Below are 22774 nucleotides of genomic sequence, written 5' to 3'. Positions count from 1 at the left end.
GTATGATTTGTTGAACTAAATCCAGTCCTTTTCTTTTCCCCACGTGACAATCTCTGAATCCTCCCTCTCTCTAAGCGAAATTCTGAAAGTTCTGGATTTCCTTCCTGTTTCCTGGCGATACCTGAACCAAAAGATGCCGAAGGTCCTTTCTGAGTTTCCTAGCGGGCTCAGGGTCCCTAAATGGGCCTCTGGTCCCGCTTGCCCTCCAGTGACTGGCATTACTCAACATTATAATTAGGCAAAATATGAGGTCACCCACTTCAGAGGCCCAAAGGCCGTGGAAGGGCCCAGACCTGGCTGCCACACTCACCATCACTGTGCAGTCCTCCGAGCCGCTGGCAATGACCTGGTCGTTGTGTGGACACCAGTCGATGTCGAGCACGGGTCCCGTGTGGCCACATACTGTTGGGTAGGATTTGTCGATTCTACCAGTCTGCGGCAAAAGAGAAAAAAATCTGTTCTTTATTCTGGATTCCTGTCAGGTACACATGCCCTACCCATCCCAAACCTGTAAAACTATAATTAAAGGAGGCAGGGTAAACATTGAGGCAGATCCACTGTTTAGATGTGGCGAAGGAGCACTTGCAACTCCCACTACTAGAAACCATGACTATCCTCACCAAGTCCTCAAGTTCCTATGACCTCCTATGAAGACATAATAAAAAGCAGAGACTGAACACCAAAGTTTTTACCCCAGGGACAGCTGTGTCCAAAAGGACTTGACTTCAGAGGGCGAGGGGAGCCCCATCTTACACGGATATATGACCAATCTTTCTAGTTTCAAACAGAGATTCAAGCCAAAAGCCTCAAGGACCACCACAGACCACGGCTGCCATTAAATCAAACCGTCTCACATAGAGCTAACAAAAAACAATTAGTATAGGTGGATGTTAAGCACATATGAATTGTGTCTTATAATTCACCGAGTGTTGTTAAGGACTTTTGGTTCTGGTGCCAAAACGGTAGAAAGCTGTTGACAAAGAGCATCAAGTTTGCTGTCCCCTGGGTTGTCAATCTCCCAATCTATCCCCGGCCCCAATCTGCCCACTCTACCCACAACGTGGTGGCACCTGCAAATCCAAATGAGGTCATTCGGTACCTTTTCCTAAATTACTGAGAGGACATTTTTAAAAGAAAATACTTGAACACAGATCTCTAGGGTAATCCTCAGAGACTCTCAATGACATTAAACCACTCTAAACACCTGAGCCCAACATCTAACAAGTTCTGAAATCACCTAAATTGTAAAGCATGGTCACAACAGATTATATTTTACATTAAAAGATTCTGGAAACTGACATCCCTTTTTGCTTGAACAAGTACAGGTGAAAGAAATTCAAAACAAAAGAAACCAAAAAACAGACAAAACCAAGCTTTGATTAGGGGTGAAAAAGAAATGTGACTGTTTCATGTTGTTCTTTTAATTCAGCCCAGCAGAATGCCAGTTAGATGGGCCAAGAACTGTACTTGAGATGTCCTTCATCACCCGATGTCAAATCTCATCCAGACTGAAGCGAGTTCATGTTCCTAAAAAGGATCATCACCATTTGAAGGCACTTCAAACGGCAATCTGTCCCCCGAAGCCAATGTTCTTGTTTTAAATGTGACATCTCTAGGAACACTGTCGCCTAATAGGAGTGATCTTCACGCTAAAACAGCTAATTCTAGCCATTGGATTACAAAGATCAGTCGAGGTTCTTCCTTGTATCCAACATCCTGAAAGGATGGAAGGAGGTAACTAACTCCTAAAGGCCACCAGCAACACACTTAAAATGACCATCTTCTGGTCAGATTATCTTTTTCTGCTCCCGTCTTTTTTTTTTTTTTTTAAAGATGATATTTCATTTTCCAAATAGATGGCAATGTGTCAAAACAATGAGGTGTTCCTTCTTGGCAATTCAAAACCCTTTAACATCAATAACAATCATTAAAGGGGAAGGGAAATAGAAGCTATCATCAAGTGTAAATCAAAAGGGATGAAGAGAGCCATCAAGCCTTTCACCGCAAGAAGCCTGCAGTAAAAAACAGCAAATCCTTCTCTTCTTTCTTCCCATTCCCAGAGGAATGAAAGGAAAAGGAACAGCCTTGCCTCAACTCTTTTTTTTTTAATAGTGAAAAATATAAATTCTCTGCTTACTTGTAGAAATAATTTTTAAACATTTTTAATAGTTTTTATTTGCCAGATATCTGCATGGGTAATTTTACAACGTTGACAATTGCCAAACCATTTGTTCTAGTTTTTCCCCTCCTTCCCCCCCCCCCAGATGACAGGTCTACCAAAACCTAATATGTTAAAGTATATTAAATACAACATACGTATTCATATCCAAACAGTTGTTTTGCTGTACAAAAAGAATCAGACTTTGAAATAGTGTATCATTAGCCTGTGAAGGAAATCCAAAATGCACTGCCTCAGCTCTTGAAGACCTACCCTGTTCTCCTCCAGTCTGCCCAGGCCCCGGCTCCTCTGGCCCACAAGAGACTGGGTTTAAATCTTTCATTCTCTCTTCTCCCTTCCCCAAATCCTACTCTCAAATTTACATGAAGGTAAGCCAGTTAACAAGATTCCCGGAAATTATTTGCATCTTAAAAGAGGTCTGTAACCCATGCTTGGCCCAAGAGGAAGGGAGAGGCAGAAGCTCAATTTATTCTAACTACCTGAAAAGCTGATTCAGATCTCATTAAAACTCTCCCTTCCCAGCCAGATCAGAGGGGTAGGTGGAGTAATTGGGAGATGAGGGAATGTAAATTTGAATTGATTGTGGGAGAAAATGGGGTAATCCAATTCAAAAAGGCAATAATCAAGCTCTGCAAGCCTTATCAACTTCCTGTTAGGGAAATGTATCCTGAACTTGCATATTTATTGTCAAGTCTAGGTAATGAACCACTAAACAGGACAATGAGTTTTTAAATCCAGAAGACAAAAAAAAAAAAAAAAAAAAGAGGCCCTTGGTCACAGTCTTCTTCTAACATTACAAATGCTTTCGAGGGACAGCTAGGGGGCACAGTGAATAGAGCACCAGCCTTGAATTCAGGAGGACCCGAGTTCAAATCTGGTCTCAGACACTTAACACTTCCTAGCTGTGTGACCCTGGGCAAGTCACTTAACCCCAGCCTCAGGGGGGGAAAAAAAAAAACAAAAAAACAAGTGCTTTTGAATCAACAGAACCATGGGAGATAACTATAGGCAAAATGTCTTCCATTTTCATTACAGTTAAAACTTCTATGTATCTTTAGAGTTTACAAAGCAATCCAATACATAGAATCAATTTGAAACATGGGCTTGGCAAGTTTCCCAAGCAGAAGCATGACATGGCAGGCTCCTAGAATGCTCACCTAGCTACAGAATCTGGAGCTGGAAGAGGAGCAAAAACCAGGCCTTGGGCCTCCAGACTTCCACAAGCCTGTGTGATCTTTCCACGACAAGTGGCTCTCTTAAGCAAAACATTTCCCAATTAAATGTGAAATTCCATTGGATTCAGACCATTTCCCTCATTCCTCCAACTACCAGAAGATCTGGTGTTTTGGAAAGTCCTGAACAGAGTTCTGACCAATTTCAGTTCCGTTGAACAAGGTTTTAAACTTCCTAATATAAAAAATGACATCCTTGACAATGTCTCCAACCCTTCCGATCCTCAATCCTATCAAAAACCAATCTGAAAGCACCAAGTGAGGGTGGGCATTCTCTCTGGCCTTGGTGGTGCAAAATCAACATGGATAATCCTCACCTCACAAAATATGTTCGTCAGCAGCATTCCCTTGAGAAACACTTAAGGACCCAAACTGTTCCCTGGCTTTTTGCAATGGAAAGGATTCTGCCTCCTGCCATATTTCCTAGATAAAACAATGGGACAAGACCTTTGGAATAGAGTAGGTCAACTGGGGCCATCCCCAGATTAGAAGTAGAAATTCCCATGGCTAACTCCCAGATCTCCTGAAGAGCTTCTGGAATCCATCGGCAAACCTTCTTCTACAATGATCCTTTCCTTCTCTCACCTTCAATCATCCAAGCCTGACCGACCATTTCTGGTGCCGTTCATTAGCCGTTTCTCTCCCAACCTGGCAAGCTCCACAAGGATAAACAAGCTGGGCCTTCGACAACTGGCCTTTCTGTATTTCCCAGTATCTAAGTCGGTACTTTGGTATAGAGGCAAGACTTACCAAGGGCCTTTGAATAATGGATAGGTAAGAAAAACAGATACAATTTATCAAATAAAGTTAGATTTCTTTTGTTGTTTGTTTTTTTTCTCTTTTTAACAAATGAGCAATTTTCTATTTGGACAGCATTATTTAGAAAGGGAAATGTTTAAGCTTGGGCTTTCTGGCTGAACACTACCCATCTTTCTGCTAACCAGTGTTCAATTCCCAGACTCACCCAGTTCGGTCTTTTTCAAAGCAGCAGAAGTAGCACTGCCAGTTCTGCCAAAGCAAGTCAGAGACTGCTCTCCAATTCATAGTGTAGAGATGAGTTTGTTCTGACTAAGTCTGCTCACAGCCATGGTCCCTGGACACAAGTTAAGGTCAAGTGACCAAGGATGAATTTTATTATTACATGAAAATAAGTTCTGGAGTATCTCAGAGAATATCTCTGGAAACAGAAATCGCCCACTTTTCTGAAATAAGTGGTGTGAATGAATGGCTTGGGGGGAAAAATGCATGTGTTCTCTTTTAGAAATGAACACAAATGCCATTTCTATGATAGTCATTGGAGAAGAACCCTGCATCTCTCCCTCCATACCAGAGGTCCTGTTCTGACCCACACCACTTCCCATTACCACAGAAGAGAGCAGATCTGCCCTTCTCCTGACAATCCATAGTGGCCCTGGCTCCCAGGGATGCTCCTTATTAAGGCCAAATGCCACACAGATCTTTTAAGTCTCCACACCAGGGAGTTGCCACCACCTGGGGCAAGTCTGTTTCAAAATGAGTCATTTCCCTCCCAAATTGTGCTTAAACACTTACACCATGGGGCAAGCTCAGGCCTGGAAGTTAGAAATCCTGGTTCTGCATTAAAGCTAAGCACTTTATCTGTAATATAGGGACAATACCTATACAAAGAACCTGACATGGCCGTAAGATTAGAATCATAAAACTAAAGGGATGAAAAGGAATTGCCACAGTCAATCAATTAGCAAGCATACAGTAGGGGCTTACTTAGTGCCAGGCATTTGGCATTCAAACACCAAAAAAAAGAAATAATCATTGCTCTTGAAGAATATAAATTCTATAGGAGATACGTGGATAAGTATATCCACAATCAATACAAGATAACAACCAGGCTGTTAGGAAGGCAGAAGCCTCTGCTTTGGATAAATGCCTGATGCTTGAGATGCATCTTAAAGAAGTATGGGATGTGATGGAATATTATTGTTCTGTAAGAAATGACCAGCAGGAGGAATACAGAGAGGCTTGGAGAGACTTACATCAACTGATGCTGAGTGAAATGAGCAGAAGCAGGAGATCATTATACACTTCAACAATGATACTGTAGGAGGATGTATGCTGATGGAAGTGGATTTCTTCAACATAGAGAAGAGCTAATCCAATTCCAATTGATCAATGATGGACAGAAACAACTACACCCAGAGAAGAAACACTGGGAAATGAATGTAAACTGTTCGCACTACTGCCTTTCTACCCAGGTTACTTAAACCTTCGGAATCCAATTCTTAGCGTGCAACAAATTTGGTTTTACACACGTATATTGTTATCTAGAATATACTGTAACACATGTAACATGTATGGGATTGCCTGTCATCTAGGGGAGGGAGGAGAAAATTTGGAAAAGTAAATACAAGGGATAATGTTGTAAAAAAAAAAAAATTTGCCCATGCATATATACTATAAAAAATTATAAAATTAATAATCATAATAAAGTATGGGAACCCAGGCAGAAGGGCAGCAGAGCTAAAATACAGACAGAAGCTGAAATGTGAGAAGGGGAAGCTGAAAAGATAGGCAGGGGCTGGGCTGCAAAGGGCTTTAAAGGCAAAGTTTCCATTTTATCCTAGAGGTTACAGGAAGTGACTGAAGTTTAACAGTGTTATTGTGAGCTCCGTAATTAAGAAAAATCATTTGGAGGATGGACTAAAGGAAGGAAAGGCATAAACACCAACTGAGAGAGTCCTCTGAAATGAGTCTAAGCAAGAGGGGATGAGAGTCTGACTAAGTGCAACAATAACTGTATGTAGCAAGAAGGGGTCGGAGAGGAGAATTGCTGTGGAGTTAAAAGGGCAGCAATTTGGTGAGGGACTAGATGGGGTTTGAGTTTACAAACCTAGGAGCCTGAAATAATGGTGCTGCCTTCAACAGACATTGGCAAGAAGAGATTTGGAGGCCAAAACGAGCCTTTTTTGACATGTGACATTTTTGGCAAATGACACTGAGTTTTGACATGATCTGAGGTTTGAGATGCCCCAAATAACCCAGTTTGAATATTCAGTGGATGGTGATGCAGGACTGGAGTGAGGAAAGACTTGGTCTGGATGTAGTTACCTGCATATTCTTAGCATAGAGATCATAATTTAGAAGAGAAAGAGAAGAGAATGACGGGGAAGCGCTCCACCAGTCTGAGGAGCAGCCAAGGAGAGAACAGTGCTAGGAAAACCCAAGGAGGAAAAGGTGACCATAGTCCAATGCAGCAGAGCCAGGCCAGGAGAGCTTATCCCACTTCAGCTCCTTTTATAAATGAAAGTCATCTGCCCAAGATCCCTCAGAAGCAAAGGAATGACAGCATTCAGGTCTTCCAGGCCCAGTAGAGGGCTCCTTCCTCTGCTAAAATATATTTAGTGTTTTACATACAAAAAGGACTATGAGCAGAATTATTATTGGTTGGGAAAAGGGAACACAAAGTCCCAGGGCTCCAAGTTTTACCAAAGGCCTGGATATCCTTTCCTTGGCTAACGGACACCTATGCTCTACCTCCTAGGAATCACCAAAGCACTGGGATAAAAGTCCACACTGGAACGGACCATCTAAAATCAGGGCTTCTTAAACCTTTTCTACTAATGGCCCCTTTTCCGAGAAATTTTTATGCGGTCCTGGGTATATAGGTGTATAAACCAGGTTTACAGCTCAAATATTTACTGAGGAATAAATCAGAATTTCGGGACCCCCGCCATTCAGTGACACAACCCCCTAAGGATCACACCCCACAGTTTGAGAAACTTTGGTCTACACCAGGCTGTGGAAGGAAGAAAAAGCCCAGGAAATGGGGAGTTAAAAAGGATTGGCAGCCGGCCATGTCAGACACAGAAGGCCCAGGGTTAGAAAAACTATTTCCACTATTTGTTGATGGAGAGATTTCAAAAGCAAGGGGGCGGGGGGAGAAGAGAGGAGGGAGAAAGGAGACATAAGGATCTGAAATGCAAACTGAATGTCTCCACAGTGTTTGATGGAGTAATTGATCTGATCAGTCCTCCCAATTCCTGCTTTCTGTAAAAAGGACACCCACAAAAAATCAGCTATATCTCATATTCCTTACATGGGGCATTCTTAATGAAGCACCCATTCTGTGGATGAGAAAACTGAGGCACAAAATGGTGGCTCCAAATCACAAATCCAGTAACAAAGGACAACTACCTCCACAGGAGCTGTAATGCATGAACCACCCCTTCAAAACAGGTCACCCAAGTATAAGGGAGGGTTTGACATTTTGAAGTAGAACAGTGTGTGTGTGTGTGTGTGTGTGTGTTTTTTTTTTTCCATGGTGTGCTCTCACTGTCTCTGGAATCCTACCTGGCTCCAGATCAGGGATTTTATAACCTGTTTCTCAAATCCTCATTCTACCACTTTTTCCAAATCTCAACTTTCTTCATCTAGAAAATGATGAGGTTTAAGATCCCTCTCAACACTAAGCCCTGTGATTCCCATTTTACAGATGTTGAAACTGAGCGTCCAACGTTCAGCACTTTTCCTTACATTCTTTCCAATGCTACCTCCTCCCTATAATGAATCACATGGTCCAGTCACAAAGTGAATAGACTAACTGGATGCAAAATATTCTACTGCCCAGCTCTGCCCTACCTTACTGGGTTTCATTTCATTAAGTCAAAAAAATGGGCACGAAAATGCAGAATTGGGCAAATGAATTGCTTAGGACATCCTCAAGCTAAAGGAAATCACTATGGGCAAAACCTAGGAAAACTATCATCTCCAGGATATGGATCCACACAGCTGGCTCTAAGGAAATGACCCAGCTCCCGTGACAAATCCTTGTTATCACCCAGTAACTACTAAGGCATCTGCAGCAAATTCTGAAAATTCCAAAGGGCTCCCCCCTGAGACAGCCACTGGCACATGTTAGAAGAACCTGGCCACTTACTCAAACTTCTCCATGGCTAAACCCAGCAAGTGCAAAGTAAGATTCAGCTTCGGAGGAGTATTTGTAGATTGCTTGGCAATGGTTTTTAGAATGTTTCCCCACTAAAATAAGTAGACTCATTTGTGTAGAGAGTAATTTCATTTCAGTTCCAAACTAATTTATTTTATGGATGGAAGGATGGAAGGATGGAAGGATGGAAGGATGGATGGATGGATGGATGGAAGGATGGAAGGATGGAAGGAAGGAAGGAAGGAAGGAAGGAAGGAAGGAAGGAAGGAAGGAAGGAAGGAAGGAAGGAAGGAAGGAAGGAAGGAAGGAAGGAAGGAAGGAAGGAAGGAAGGAAGGAAGGAAGGAAGGAAGGAAGGAAGGAAGGAAGGAAGGAAGGAAGGAAGGAAGGAAGAAGGAAGGAAGGAAGGAAGGAAGGAAGGAAAAGAAAGGAAGCATTCCTCTACATCCAAAGGGTTATCAAATTGTGCATACCCTTTGACCCAGCAGGGTCTCCATTGGGCCTATATCCCAAAGAGAACCAAAAAAGGGGAAAAAAACCTATGTGTGCAAAAATGTTTGTAGCAGCCCTTTTTGTGGTGGCAAGAAATGGAAACTGAGTGGACGGCCATCAGATGGGAATGGCTGAATAAGGTATATGAAGGTTATGGAATATTATTGTTCTGTAAGAAAGGATCAGCAGGATGATTTCAGAAAGGCCTGGAGAGACTTATATGTAACTAATACTAAGTGAAATGAGTAGAACCAAGCGAATGATACATAGTAACAACAAGATTATGTGATGATCCATTGTGATGGACCTGGCTCTTTTCAACAATGAGGTGATTCAGGTCTATTACAATACACTTGTGATGGAGAGAGCCTTCTGTATCCAGGAATAGGACTATGGGGACTGAATGTGAATTTGCCTTTTTTGTTGTTTGCTTGTTCTTTTTTCTTTCCCATTTCCCCCTCTTTTTATCTATTTTTCTTGTCTGGCATGTTTGGCTTATATTGGATTACTTGCCGTCTAAGGGAGGGGATGGGAAAGAAGGGAGAAAATTTTGCAACACAAGGTTTTACAAGGGTGAATTTTGAAAACCATCTCTGCATATATTTTGAAAATAAAAAGCTATTATTTTTTTAAAAGCAAATATTCATTATCCCCCCCCCCCCTGAGGCTGGGTTAAGTGACTGGCCCAGGGTCACACAGCTAGGAAGTGTTAAGTGTCCAAGACCACATCTGAACTCTAGTCGTCCTGAATTCAAGGCTGGTGCTCTATCTACTGCGCCACCTAGCTGCCCCTGCAAATATTCATTAAATATCGTTATATTATATTGCACTTTATTTTATTTTTATTTTGTATTACTTCACTTGCTCATCACAACTCATTTTGGGAGGCAAGTGCTATTTTATCATCCCTATTTTACAAATGTGCAAATGAGGCTGAGAAGAAGTTCAATGCCTTGCTTGATATCAAAAAGCTAGTAATTCATCTAAGGCAGGATTTTAATTCAGGTCTTCCTGACTCCAAGTCCAATGCTGTCTCTGATTTTAATATCTAACATGATTGCTTATCTCCACAAAGTGCCTTACTTACCACAATTTTCTCAAAAGAACTTGCCAAGGAAACATGATCCTCAGTCTGTAACTGCAGAAAACTGAGGCTCTTTGAGCTTCAGTGACTTGCCCACAGCCACCCAGCTACTGTAGCCTAAAGCCACTGACCAGGGAATATAAGCAAGAGGCTGCGATCCAGCCTTCAGCTTCTCAGAACTGTGTTTGCACTGATCAAAGTCCTTTCAACATGCAGGTTTACGTAAAGGCTCCTGGGAGACAAAATAATTACACAAGTCAAAATGACTTCAGCCGCTCAGCCCTGGATTTACAACTGACCTAAAAAGGAAAGGACTGAGAACCCATTAAGACCAGTGCTGTTTTCAGGAGACAACCAACTGAAATGACTGGCATGGGAGCCCAAGCTGATTTTCCACACAGATGTAGGGAAGAGGAGCCCTTTCCACGTAGGAATCGCATTCTAAACCGTCCAAGGTCCTCCAAGGGGCTCTGAGCCAGCTGCTATCTAAGGTACAACCCCGCTCCACAGAGGCACAGCTGACAGATGATACACAGGCAAGGTAGCAATCCTCCACCCAGGTTCATTTTTACTTCTTAGCTAAAAAAAAAAAAAAAAAAATCGCATTCATTGAAAAAAGAGGCCTCTTTAAGATAACCACATTTTTAATTTCAACCTTTCATAACATAAATACACTACTGAAAAAGGGAGGAAAATAATCAAACATGGCCCCAAGTCAAGAAAGCGTCTAAAAGAAGCTCAAGACTGAATGGAAATAAGGTCAGTAACACCAGCTTGTAAGAAGTATCAGAGAGATCCAGTGGCCTGGCCGGTGTACCGCAACCTGATCTTAGGAGGGGAGCGGATCATGCAGCATCTCGGCCTTAAACAGTACAGCTGCTCAGCCAGGAGACAGAGACACATTGAGAGAGAGACAGAGACAGAGAGAGGCAGAGAGAGAGACAGAGACAAAGAGAGAGACACAGAGACAGAGACACAGAGAGACAGAGACACAGAGAGAGAGAGACTGTGTCTCTGTGTGTCTGTATAATTACATCTGTGGCTGGGATCCCTTCCAGTTCTTGAGTAGAGTGACCACAGCTCTTAAATACAGGTAGCTAAAAAGAAAGATGCCAAGTGACAAAAAGGCATTTATTAAGTGCTTACTGTGTACAAAACACCAGGCTGAGCAGTAGGAAAGGACAGTCCTTGTTGACAGAGCAGATGTAGCACGCAGGGGGCAGTCACTTTTTGACAATCATCTCCCTGGAGTTCAAAGTTCTCGAAAACTCAGAAACACTCAGACCTCATTAAGCAACTTTCTCAGACAGAGACAGATACTTTAACAAAGCACAGCTACATGCAGAGGGGCAGGAGTTACAAAAGCACAAACAAGGCCCACAAAGGAAAATAAAGGCAAGAGTGGGAACTAAGAGGGTATCACGGATAGGAAGAGAACAAACCATTATCAAGAGCTGGGGTTTCCTTTGGTTGGAAGGGGAGGAAAGCTGCCCAGACACGGGGATGGCATAACCGAGTGCAGATGTTAAGCAGGGAGCTGCGAGTTCCCAGAAAGCGCAGCTGGCATCATGAGGGTCTGAGCTATTAGCTCTCGCTGTCTGCCAGCGAGGCGGGCATTTCTGCCATTCCACACCTGCTGCCTCAGCCTCCTCACAACCACAACTACTAAAACCAGACAGTTCTCACTTTACATACATTTGCCTGACATAATTGCACTTTATGTAAGGAATTCTCAAAGAAAGTCTTGTCCCAAAAACAGCCACGCTGACTTCACTGCACAATACAGTGCTCCCTCTTTGTTCCTGTCCCTCGGCTCAGCCGGGAGGCCCCTCCCAAAGCAAAAAGATAAGAATCAATCATTCCAAAGTCTTTCACATGAGAGCAGAAGAATGGAGCCCCAAAGCCGGAGCCCTTTGCTCTGCTCTGCCCTCTGTCCTGTTATCCGTCTTCTGTCGCTCCCGTACTGCTCCTCTTGCTCCTCTATCCCCTGCCCCCACACGTCTTTAAACCATGTGTAGGCCCCCTTCTTCTCTCCTTCTTCATGTCAATGGGCAAATGCATAGATTAAGATTATTTTACAGAGAGATCTGCAGAATGGCCCACTTGCATAAAGTGAGAACTGTCTATACCTAGAAAAGAAAGTTCTCAATGCCGTGGAACTGTGACAATGTTTCAGCTTCAGAAATGACAGCTAAGAATGGAGAGCCCGAGCTGATGGGGAGGAAGGGAACCTGCTGGCATACATGGGACAGGGCAGAGATACCCTGTACAGGACTGCTGCAGAGGACAAAAGGGAAGCAGCAGAGCCAAGGACAGCAGGGGCCAGATCTGCGGAGGACTCTGGGTGCCAGGTTTCAGCTGAGGGGCAGGTTACAGAAAGACTCCAGCTGTTTCCATTTACATCCATAAATCAGCACAGCCTCTCCAACCTGTGAACAGCTGCATGGGAGCCCTGCGCTGAACCAGCAACTAGTCATTTTTTAAATCCAAAGAGTACAAATATATAGCAACTGTCATTCCCCAGGGTTCTTCGCTGGAAGGTCTGCTAGGATCTATTTTTTGATATCTGCAATAACTCACACAGGTAGCCACAGAAATAATCACTGGCCCAAGCCAATCTTCAAGGCAGAACACAAAGATGTTAGGGAACATGGCGGCTCATTCCAACAGGATGAAGGGTTAATTTTCAGTGACCAGCCATGTCTAAAAGCTGCCAGACAGTAGTAGGTCAGAAGCATATCTGCACTGATTCAATTACAAGTTCCTACAAGAGGGGATTTTATTGATTTATTTTTCTATTCTGAAGGACCTAACAGGAAATCTAGGCCAAATAAAAACAAAGGTTATCAATAAAAAAATCTCTTTTTTAAGGCAAGCCCATTAGGGCGAACATTAAAGCTTCCAAGCCCTTTAGCCTGGTATTCACTCTACAGGGAACCTTGTGCTTATTGTCTCCTGTAGAGTTCAGTTAACATAAGGCCCAGCTACTTCTGGCAAAAGATACAAATCCCTCTCTGTAGACGGTACAACTCCTCTCTCCTCCCAGTATTTTTCCCAGTTATGAACAACTGGCACCTGAACTTCTCAAAGCTGCTTCTAAATCCCAAGATGCTCCAGCTCCCCGGATAAGGAACCGTCGTGTGCTTGGGCAGTACCCAACTCCAGAACAAGGTCCATCTGGAGGGGGTTTTAACTAGTCATCTCCACTGGGCCCATTTTCTGACAAATTCTGACGGTTCGAGAGTCACTGAGGCAGACCCCATTTCAACTTAACTTTGTTAAACCATACACCAAACTGGGGCCTTTTGTTAAGTCTCAACAATAAAGCCTTTGCCGTTCGGGGCCATAAATTGTATGGAATTGTTAAAGTCCTCACAAAGGGAATGGCAAGCCAACATGTGCTGCGGAAATAAGAAGAAAATTTCTACTCAAGCATAAGGGCTCCATTCACATTGTACCAAGTTCAAAGGAGTCAAAAGGATGTCTGTTGAAGTTGATTTTCCTTCTCCTCCAACATCCTTTTCTTCTTACAGGACTATTCATACTGACAAAGGTCATGCTCAATCCAGAAAGGCAGAATCCCGGAGCTGGCTCTCGGGCTGCTCCCAGGAGCCAAAGCGACCGAGCGTCCCCACGTGCGGGCAGGGCAAATCCGGACTGGCTGCCCATGGGGTGAGGCTCCAGTAACATCTGATGCCTTCGAAGCTGGCGGACCAAGTCCTGAGCCGGACTCCTTTTAAGATGGAGGGAGACAGAAAAGGAGGGAGGGGAGGAAGAGGGAGGGGAAGGAGAAAAACAGAGCAGAGAGAGACCAGGAGAAATCCGGCGGCAGCCTCTCTGTTGCATCTGAATTCTAGGAATCTGGAGTCTTGTAGGCTCCGCAGTGAAAGTACCAAGTCTCTCAGGCCCTGCTGCATACACAATCCCCCTATTAACCTTCAGAAAGACACAGCAAGATGAATTCATGAAAAACGAATCTTCCCGGCGACCCTCGAGGTGCCCCCGGGGGCTGCTATCTGCTCAGTGGAGTGAGGAGCCCCCCCAGAGCTCTCCAATATTGCGACACCCAGAGGGTGGCCCAGGGAGGGGAAGAGACCGCGGGCAATGACGTGTGCTAGTAAATGACAAATCAGTGATGTTTCCCAGGACTGGAGGTACCTGAAGAGACCTTGGAATCCGGGCTCTGTTCTGGGAGAAGTGGACAAGGAAGCAAAGGGGCAGGGGAAAAGTCCCTACAAAACATGGGCCACAGCTGAGGTTTCCTGGGAGAGGCGGAGATCAGGAGCAGGGGGGCAGCGGTGGAGGGGAGGAGGGGGGAGGGGATTTACACAACTGCACAGACAGGTCATAAAGTTCTTAAAGGAAAGTGCCAGAAGTTGGCTCCATTTTTCAGAGGCACCTATAAAAGCTCCAGCTACCCAACTTCCTTGCTTTAATTGATGCTGAAAAAACGAAGGTCCTATTTTCCTGCACATTGTTTTATTTACACACACACACACTGCATTTCCATATGATGCCTTTGTGCAAACAAAAATCCGAATAAAAAAGGAGGAGCCCAGTCAAAATAAAGTTTCCCCACTCTCCGGGCTCTCTGGCCACAGAGCTAGACTGCAGCAAAAACAGGAAATTAAGACAAAGTGTTCGGTACTAAGCCAGGAAAGGAAAACGGGCGGCTCTGCCCAGCGGCCCCCAGTGACCCGGCCCGGGGATTCTTGCCCTGGGAGCCCTCCCCGCATCAGAGCCCCTGGGGCTTGGCCGCGGCGGCCTCCCCCCCAGGAAGGGGTGGCCAGAAAAACTGCAAGTGTTAAAGCACCGGACGGCTGGGGGGCGGACTTAAAAGGAAGCCGGAGATTGTTCGGGGGCAGCCCCGCATTTGGGAAAGTACGAAAGCGGGGCCCGCGTGCAGGGAGCAGCTGCTGCCAGGTTCCCGGCCTCCTCCGGGAGCAGCTGCAGCGAGGAAGGCCCCGAGCGCTCCTGGGGGGAGGGAGTCGATCCCACCCCTCTGGCGGGCCAAGCCAGCACGCGGAGGGAGGCGGGACTCCGGCGCCCTTCCATTTCAAAGGCTTTTGCCCACAGGCCCAAAGCAGGCCAGGGTCCCGGGCGGCCTGCACTTGACTCGGGGCTCCCCCGATCTCCCCAGCGCTAAGGCCGGGCCAAGAGCGGCCAATCAAAGGCGCGGGAGGAAACGGCTCGGGGCGGACAACCTCCGAGCCCTGATGCCCATATAAGGTAAAAAGCAGGGCCAGAAGCCCTCAGCGCCCGGCCGGAGAGACGGGAGCCCCGAGGGAGCGGAGGGGAGGGGGCCGTCGTCCTCCCCCCACCCCCGCAGCCCGAGGCCGCCGCCGGGCGCTTCCGCCCACATCCGGGGTCTGCCAGCAGCATGGGGGGGGAGGAGAGCCCCCGCAGCCTTTCGGAAGCGCACCTCGAGGCGCCCGGCACCCGCTTGCCGCTGACGTCATCATTCAGTAGTCATTGTTCTGCGCCCCGGCCCCGCCCCGCTACCTGGAGGCGCAGCCGAGCCTCCCTCGGCGCCCCGTTTTCACACCCTCCTACAAAAGGGCCGGAAATGGGCTCCCCGACCCCGAGGTTTGCCATAGACCCGCCCAGAGGAGGCTCCGCACTGGGGAAGCCAAGGGACGGGCTTCTGGGGCCCTGGGCGAAGGGGGAGGGGTGGACTCATTCAAGCCCCCAACCCTTTCTCACGACACTTCTGAACACGAAAACAGCGCCCATAAAACCAATCGTCGGGTCGCCCTCCTCTGCGAGCCGTTTGGGGTTTTCTCGGCCCGATATTGGCCTGGTTTGCCACGTGCTTCTCCAGCTCACTTCCCAGATGAGGAAACTGAGGCAAACAGGGTGAGGTGACACGCCCAGGGTCTCCCCGCTAGGCAGTTTCCTCAATCAGAAAACGAGAATAATAAATAATAGCATCCATGTCTCAGGGCAATTACGAAGATAATATGAAGACCCAAACTGTAAAATGTTTATTGAACCTTATAGTGCCAGATTTGTTGTCATCAAGAAGAACGAACGAACGAGATCTGTGACCCGGAAAGAGTGGGATCTGACCCCACAGAATGTCTCAAAGTTCAGACACAAACTTTTGTTAGGATGGAAGGGGGGGGCCGCTAGGGGGGGCAGCCCTGAGCACCAGCCCTGAATTCAGGAGGACCCGAGTTCAAATCTGGTCTCAGACACTTAACACTTCCTGGCTGTGTGACCCTGGGCAGGTCACTTAACCCCAGCCTCAGGGGGGAAAAAAAGGATGGAAGGAGCAGGTCCAACTTTCTAGAACACAGCACCAGGGTCAAGTCCATGTGACAGAGCCAACACCAAGCCTGAGCATTCTGTCCCCCTTCCTCTCCAGCTGCTTCTCTATGAAAGGGGGGGAGGGCCTCCCTAGTCCCTGCCTTCCTCAAAGATGTGTGTTGGGGGGGGGGGGGGGGATAAAGGGGAAAATTTCTTGTAAGTGAAGGAGAATGAAGGAACATTACTTACCATTGGGTAGGCCAGGGACTAGATCTCGGAAAAGCAGAGTGGGGGTGGGGAGCACGGAATGCAGACTGGGGTTTTTTTCTCCTCTTGCCTCTATGGGGTGACCTCAGACACCCCACTTAAGAAGGGCAGTGACAAGATAATTACAAGGGTCCCTAATGCTTGAAAGGTTATAACCCTAAAATTATGAAGACCTAGGGAGATAAGTGAAAGGTATATCATTAGGGGTGGCTCCTACAACAAAACTACAGACACACTTCCCCAAAGAAAATGCTCTGTTGGTTCGGGGTAAGCGGCACTTCTTCAGGGTGCACCGCCAAGGCTGGGAGGGCTCTTGGAAAGGAGCAGGCGGGATGTTTGGCTAAGGCTACTTTACCCAGCTCTTGCCCGGTTTCACCCTCGTTCCTCCCTTGGAAACCAGAAGGGAGCTGAGCAGCGACTCTCAACACTTCATAGCTTCTAGTTTCTTTCCTCCAATTTTTAAATATCTTTATTTAAAGTTTTGAGTTCCAAATTCCATCCTTCTCTCTCCTCTCCCTAAGCCAGGAAGCAATAAGATAAAGGTTATCCATAGATAATTGTGTAAAATATTTCCATGTTAGTCATTTGTACAAGATTTGAATAAAAGAAAAGAAAAATGAGAGTGAAAAATAGTCCGGCTTCATTTGTATTCAATCACCAGATAGTCTGCTTTATCATTGGTCCTTTGGGACCATCTTGAATCACCGTATTACTGAGAAAAGCGAAGTCATTCACAGTTCTTCATGGAACATTAATATTGCTTTTATTGTTCCACAGCCCTAATTAGCAGTCAAATAACTACCAATCAACTCCTCCTATCCCTCACCTTCATCTCCAATATCCCTAATACTAGAGCCAGAAAAAACAAGCTAAGATCCCCCATCCACCCCGCCAAGAACACCTAAGAACTGGGAGGAGGAAGTAGGTTGAGGATGAGCACTAAGCCACCCCATAAGCATGTGGCCTACTAGGAGGAAACACAATTTGCAGCATTGCAGCAATAACAATTTTGCAACAGTTCATATAATTTGAATTCAATTGATCAATGAATATTTGTTAAACATCTCTCCTCTGTGCTAGACAAAGTACTAAGTACCAGGGATCCACAGACAAAAAAAGACGGCCCTGCCTTCATTTTACAGGCAGGAAAGGCTGCATGCATGTTCATGTGTATGGATGGACAGATGGATGGATGCACGTATCTCCAAAACAAACATTATTATAGGATGGATAATCAATATTAAGCATACCAATATTGAGTCTGTATCTCAAAGGGATCCTAAAAGAAGGAAAGGGACGCCATATGCAAAAATCTTTGTAGTGGCAAGGAACCAGAAACTTAAGTGGATGCCCCTCAGTTGGGGAATGGCAGAATAAGTTATGGTATTTGAATATAATGAAATATTCTTCTTCTATAAGAAATGATGAACAGGCTAATTTCAGAAAAGCCTAGAAAGATTTACTTGACTTGATGCTAAGTGAAGTGAGCAGAACCAACAGAGCACTGTACACAGTAACAGGAACAAAGTGATCCAAGACAATTCCAATAGACTTGGGATGAAAAATGTCACCTGCATCCAGAGAGAGAACTATGGAGACTGAATGTGGATCCAAAGCATACATTTTCACCTTTGTGTGTGTGTGCTTTTTCTTTCTCATGTCCCCTCCTCTTCCCCTTTTGGTCTGATTTTTCTTGTACAACATATCAAAAATTAAAATGTGTTTAAAAGGATTCATATTATACAAACATAATTTATACATGCACATGTAATATATATATACACATAATTTATACATGCACATGTTTTATATATATATATACATATATATATATTAAAAAAACATGTGCATGTATAAATATATAACATATACACACACATACATGTATAACCTATATCAGATTGCTGTCTTGGGAAGGAAGGAGGGAGAAAAAAATTTGAAAGTGAGAATTTTACAAAAATTAATGTTGAAAACTCTCTGTGTGTATAAATAGAATACTATTAAAAATTTTTTTAAAGAATGTTAAACACAAAAGCAGGTTTTTCTACAACCTTATAACAAATGTTTAAAACAAACTCATATGAAACCAGTTCTATCACATGGGCACGGGATTCCCTCTTGCTCTAAGACCTTCTGCATCCTCATGATAAGTCTCCCTGGAAACTTCTTAACCAAGTGTCTGCTGCTATTTTGGAAAATAGCCCTTAACAGGCTCCAGGTGCCGTAGGTTCCAGCAGTGGGGAAGCATGGTGGGACAGGAGGCCCCCACACTATCAGGCTCTCAGAGAAGCTGGGGAGCTGCAGCCAGACTTCTCCTCCCCAGCCCAGTCAGAACTGAGCATCTCTGATGAGCAGAAAGGACAGTTCTAAGAGACCAGTAAAACAGGTTTCAATGATTGTAACAGACAACCTGTTATAAATAAATAAATGAAGGCAAAGGAGCTCCCGCCTGCTCTGCACACTGGCACAGATCTGTCCGGAGAACATGTGATGGGGCAACGAGTCAAAAGAAGGAGGCAGGTGCCAATACCACACCCAAAGTTACCAGAAAGGGAGCAGTCAGGAAGGAGGTGATTCTCCCAGATGACTCACATGGATTTTCTAGCAATGCACCTTAAGAAACAGGACTCATTACTGTCTCATACTGACCCGCTCAGGCAGGTGGGGGAGCAGGGAAGAGGAAAGCCGAGGCCAGGGAGGAAGCAGCCATGGAAGAACAGCAGACATGCCCTTGTACTTTTCCAGGCAGAACCATAAAGTCCAGAGCAGTCTCCTCAGAGTCTGAGGGTGTGGAAGGATCAGCATGCTATCAGGCTGCCCTATCTGCTCTCCTCAGTAAAGCACGGTGGTGAGTCAGGCCTATATCATCAACTCGAGCCACCTTCCATGCAGGAAGAGACATGTTGCCAGCCAACAAGGAAGAGTCCAGAGGGGGCTGAAAACCTGCTTATTCTCAGAGGAACATGATTCTGCAATCTTGGCAAAACACAAACAAAAAAGAGCCCCCACCTATATTTCAGGAGAAAAAGAAATCCCTCATGACCAAAACAAAACCACAGATCAGAACTACGGTCAGGAGACCTATTATTACTCATTCAATGAAAATTATTCATATAAAACTTATAAAAGTGTTAAATGTTTAAGTGCCTGGACCTCCAAGGTCTAAAACCGTGATCTTAAGGTGATTCAGTGGGCAAAACACAAGGAGGGGAGGAAAAGGGGAGAGAGGGAAAGGAGCAAAGGGAAAGAAGAGAGGTATATAATGTTCCCAAAGGCTTCTGTGCTGAGCCAAAGCAAAATGCCTGCCTTCACTACTTTGGGTGGAAGTTATCAATGGGAGCATATGAACAAGAACAGAAATCTGGTCTTTAGCAAAGGTAGGAAAACCAATACCAAGAAAACCGCAGAACCACAGAAGTGCTTGTGCACAATCTTGGGTCTCCTGGTCTTAAGGAGTCTAAGTGTCCACACTGTCTGGGTTTTTAAGGCCAGGATCCACTTGAATCTCTCCAAGCAGTTGGCTACACAATGAATTATTTATGGAAGTTACCTATGCCAGATCTTGGACAAAGGAAAAAGTCCCAACATTCAAAAAACTTGTATTCCACAGGGAAGGGGACTTATAACAGTCAATTCCATTCAATATTTTTGTTTATATTTCTAGACCTTAACATTATTTATTTTGTGCCTTTTTAAAAAAATAAATATTGAGTTCCAAATTCTCTCCCTCCCTCCAGGCCCTCCCCTGGCAAGCAATTTCAGTCATACTTGTCTCAAAAAAAAAAAAAAAAAAAAAAGGTACAAGGAAAAAAATAAAGAAAAATCATACTTCAATTTGCACTCGGACATCATCTGTTTTCTTTCTGGCAGTGGGGAGGATTTTTCATCATGAGTCCTTCAGAATTACCTTGGATGGCTGTCTTTTTCAGAGTAGCTGCTAAGTGTTTTACATGTGATCACTGTCCAGAGTTGCTACTATTGTGTTTTCTAGTTAGGCTCACTTCACTTTGCATCATTTCATATACGTCTTCTCTGTTTTTCTGAAATCATCCTACTCATCATTTCTCAGGCAGCACAACAGTTTCCCAACACAATCAAATCCCCCAACTTGTTTAGCTATTCCCCAGTGGAGACACATACGGGCCCAATTTCCAATTCTTCGACATCACAAAAAGAGATGCTACAAATATTTCTGTACATATAGGTCGCTCTTCCTTCCCTCAATTCAAGAGAACTAAAGCTTTAAATACCCAGACAAGTATGCATAAGCTAATTTGGAGAAGAAAGCACTAACAACTAGAGGGAATTCTGGGCAAACATGGCAGTGGGAGCCAAACATGGAGTTTGGGCAAGGCAATTTGGCTAAGACTAAAACAGTGCATGAGAAGGGGAGTTAAGAACAAACAAGTCTGGAAAGGAAGGCTGGGCCAGGTTTAAAAAAAAAAAAAAAAAAAAAAAAAAAGCTTGTGATACCAGGTTAAGGAGTTTGTTTTATCCCAGAGACAATCAGGAACCCTTGAAGATCCTAGAATCAGGAAAATTGGGGCAGAAGAGAAAGCACTAATCATTAGGGCCAATCGGGAGTGCTTCAGAGAGGAAGAGGCATCCAAGCAGAGCTTCAAAGACAGACTGCTTCTGAGGAAAAGATGAGGAAGGAAAGGAGGGATGCGAATTCTAGTTCCTAAAGAGCTGATGAGGGGGAATCATTCATTTGGAATCAAGACTGGGAAGGTCCTTCAATGTCAAGCAAAGCGGAGCCACAAAAGGTGTTGGAATAAGGGAATGGCAATTAGAACCATACTTTAGGAAGATTGCTTTGGAAGTTGTGTGGAAGGTAAATAGGGATAATGGAGACATCAATTGGGGGTGACTAAACTGGAGTAAAGAGAAGAAGATGGCTGCAAGAAGTGGCTGTAAGGAGGCAAGGACATTGAGGATAACTCTGAAGAAGATGAAAGGCAACACAACAGAGTGAAGAGGGCACCAGACCCCATTGGCATAAGGAAGACCTAGCTTCAAATCTTCTCACATCCCTGTGGCATATCCCTTAATCCCTCATGCCTCAGCTGCTTCGTCTGCAAATTTATGTAGTGGGATCTGATAGCCTCCATCAGTGATTCTATGATCCCACAATGGCGGTCATCTCAAAAAACAGGCAAGTCCAGAAAAGGAGCAGGTCGAGGGAGAATACATGCCCAAGTTTTGGATCGTGCTTTGAATGCCTAACAGACACCGCAGGAGGAGCTACCTCCCCATCATAGTTCACGGTACATAACTAGAATGCAGGAGAGAAGATATCGACCTCTTGAGGGCAAGGACAACTTTGACTCTGTCTTGGCATCCCTAAAATGCAGACCTTGATCTCGCGCACACACCAAATAAAAGTTCACTGAATTACTGAACCATAAACCCCTGGGTGTTGTCCGCTAGAGTAAGGGGTTTCAAAAATTTCAGCCTTTCAAAAATCACTGAGTTCAAGGAGAATATGACCTGAGGGATGGAGAGCCTTAATATTAATCAATTAAGATGATCCCTTATTACCTTGAAGGAAGCAGTTTTAATAACTTGGTGGGTGAGTAAAGGGCATGTCAGAAGCCAGTCTGCAAAGGAATAAAAAGGGAATGGTAGTGAGGAAGCAGAGGCAGACAATTCTTTGTGGGTATCTGGCAGTGGAAGGAGAGCTATAAGAAGAGAACTTAAAAGAATGGCAGGGTCAAACAAAGGTGAGTGGGAGAGGGGGAAAGGGAATGGCAATTATGTTGTAGAGAGAAAAACCTGTACATCTAAGTCACTGAAAATGGCAGAAAGGGAATGGCCAGTGTTCAAGCCCCTAGATGAGGGAGGAGGATACTGGACAGTAAATTTAGCATTGGAAGGTGAGGAACATCTCAGAGGGTGGAGATGCAGAGGCGGGTTTAGGGGTAGGCAGCCTAGCTTTTATTTCCTCCAACTTGGAGATGTCTGGGAGTTGGAGGAGAAAAGGGGTAAGGAGTGGGGGAAGGGTGGCAGACTATCAAGAAAGGATTCTTTGCTCTATCAATTGAGAGCCTAATTGAAAAGAGATCCCATGAGTTGTGGCAGACTCATCATGATAGTGTGACTTCCTCCAGCACCATTTGGCAGTTTGGCAGATGGACTCATCAAAGAAACCCATTCAGGCTCTCGCTCCTCGACCCCGCCGCCGCCTCTAATAGCTACAGAGGTCACGTGCGGTGATCATGAGGAATGTGTTGCTATAGTATCACCATCTAATATATCCAGAGAAAACAAAGTCCAAATGCCTAAACTCTAAGACAAGTATATTCCTTCTGAACAAGCTTCTGATCGCTGGGCCCTTAAAAAGGGCAAGGGA

The 22774-nt window shown here is 44.8% G+C and overlaps 1 protein-coding gene across 3 annotated transcripts in view; it reads right to left on the bottom strand.

Annotated features, from left to right (window-relative positions):
* The window catches only part of CORO1C (coronin 1C), a 106051-nt gene that overhangs the window by 17326 nt on the left and 65951 nt on the right, over window positions 1-22774 (bottom strand). For all 3 annotated transcript variants that reach the window (XM_074295818.1, XM_074295827.1, XM_074295836.1), the window contains exon 3: window positions 311-433. In XM_074295818.1, the coding sequence (XP_074151919.1) occupies window positions 311-433 (123 nt within the window). The remainder of the gene's footprint in view (window positions 1-310; window positions 434-22774) is intronic.

The sequence above is a fragment of the Sminthopsis crassicaudata genome, chromosome 1, assembly GCF_048593235.1.
Source record: "Sminthopsis crassicaudata isolate SCR6 chromosome 1, ASM4859323v1, whole genome shotgun sequence".
NCBI classification, from domain to species: Eukaryota; Metazoa; Chordata; class Mammalia; order Dasyuromorphia; family Dasyuridae; genus Sminthopsis; species Sminthopsis crassicaudata.
Note: the sequence above shows the minus strand (reverse complement) of the source record. Positions and strands in the feature narration are given on the sequence as shown.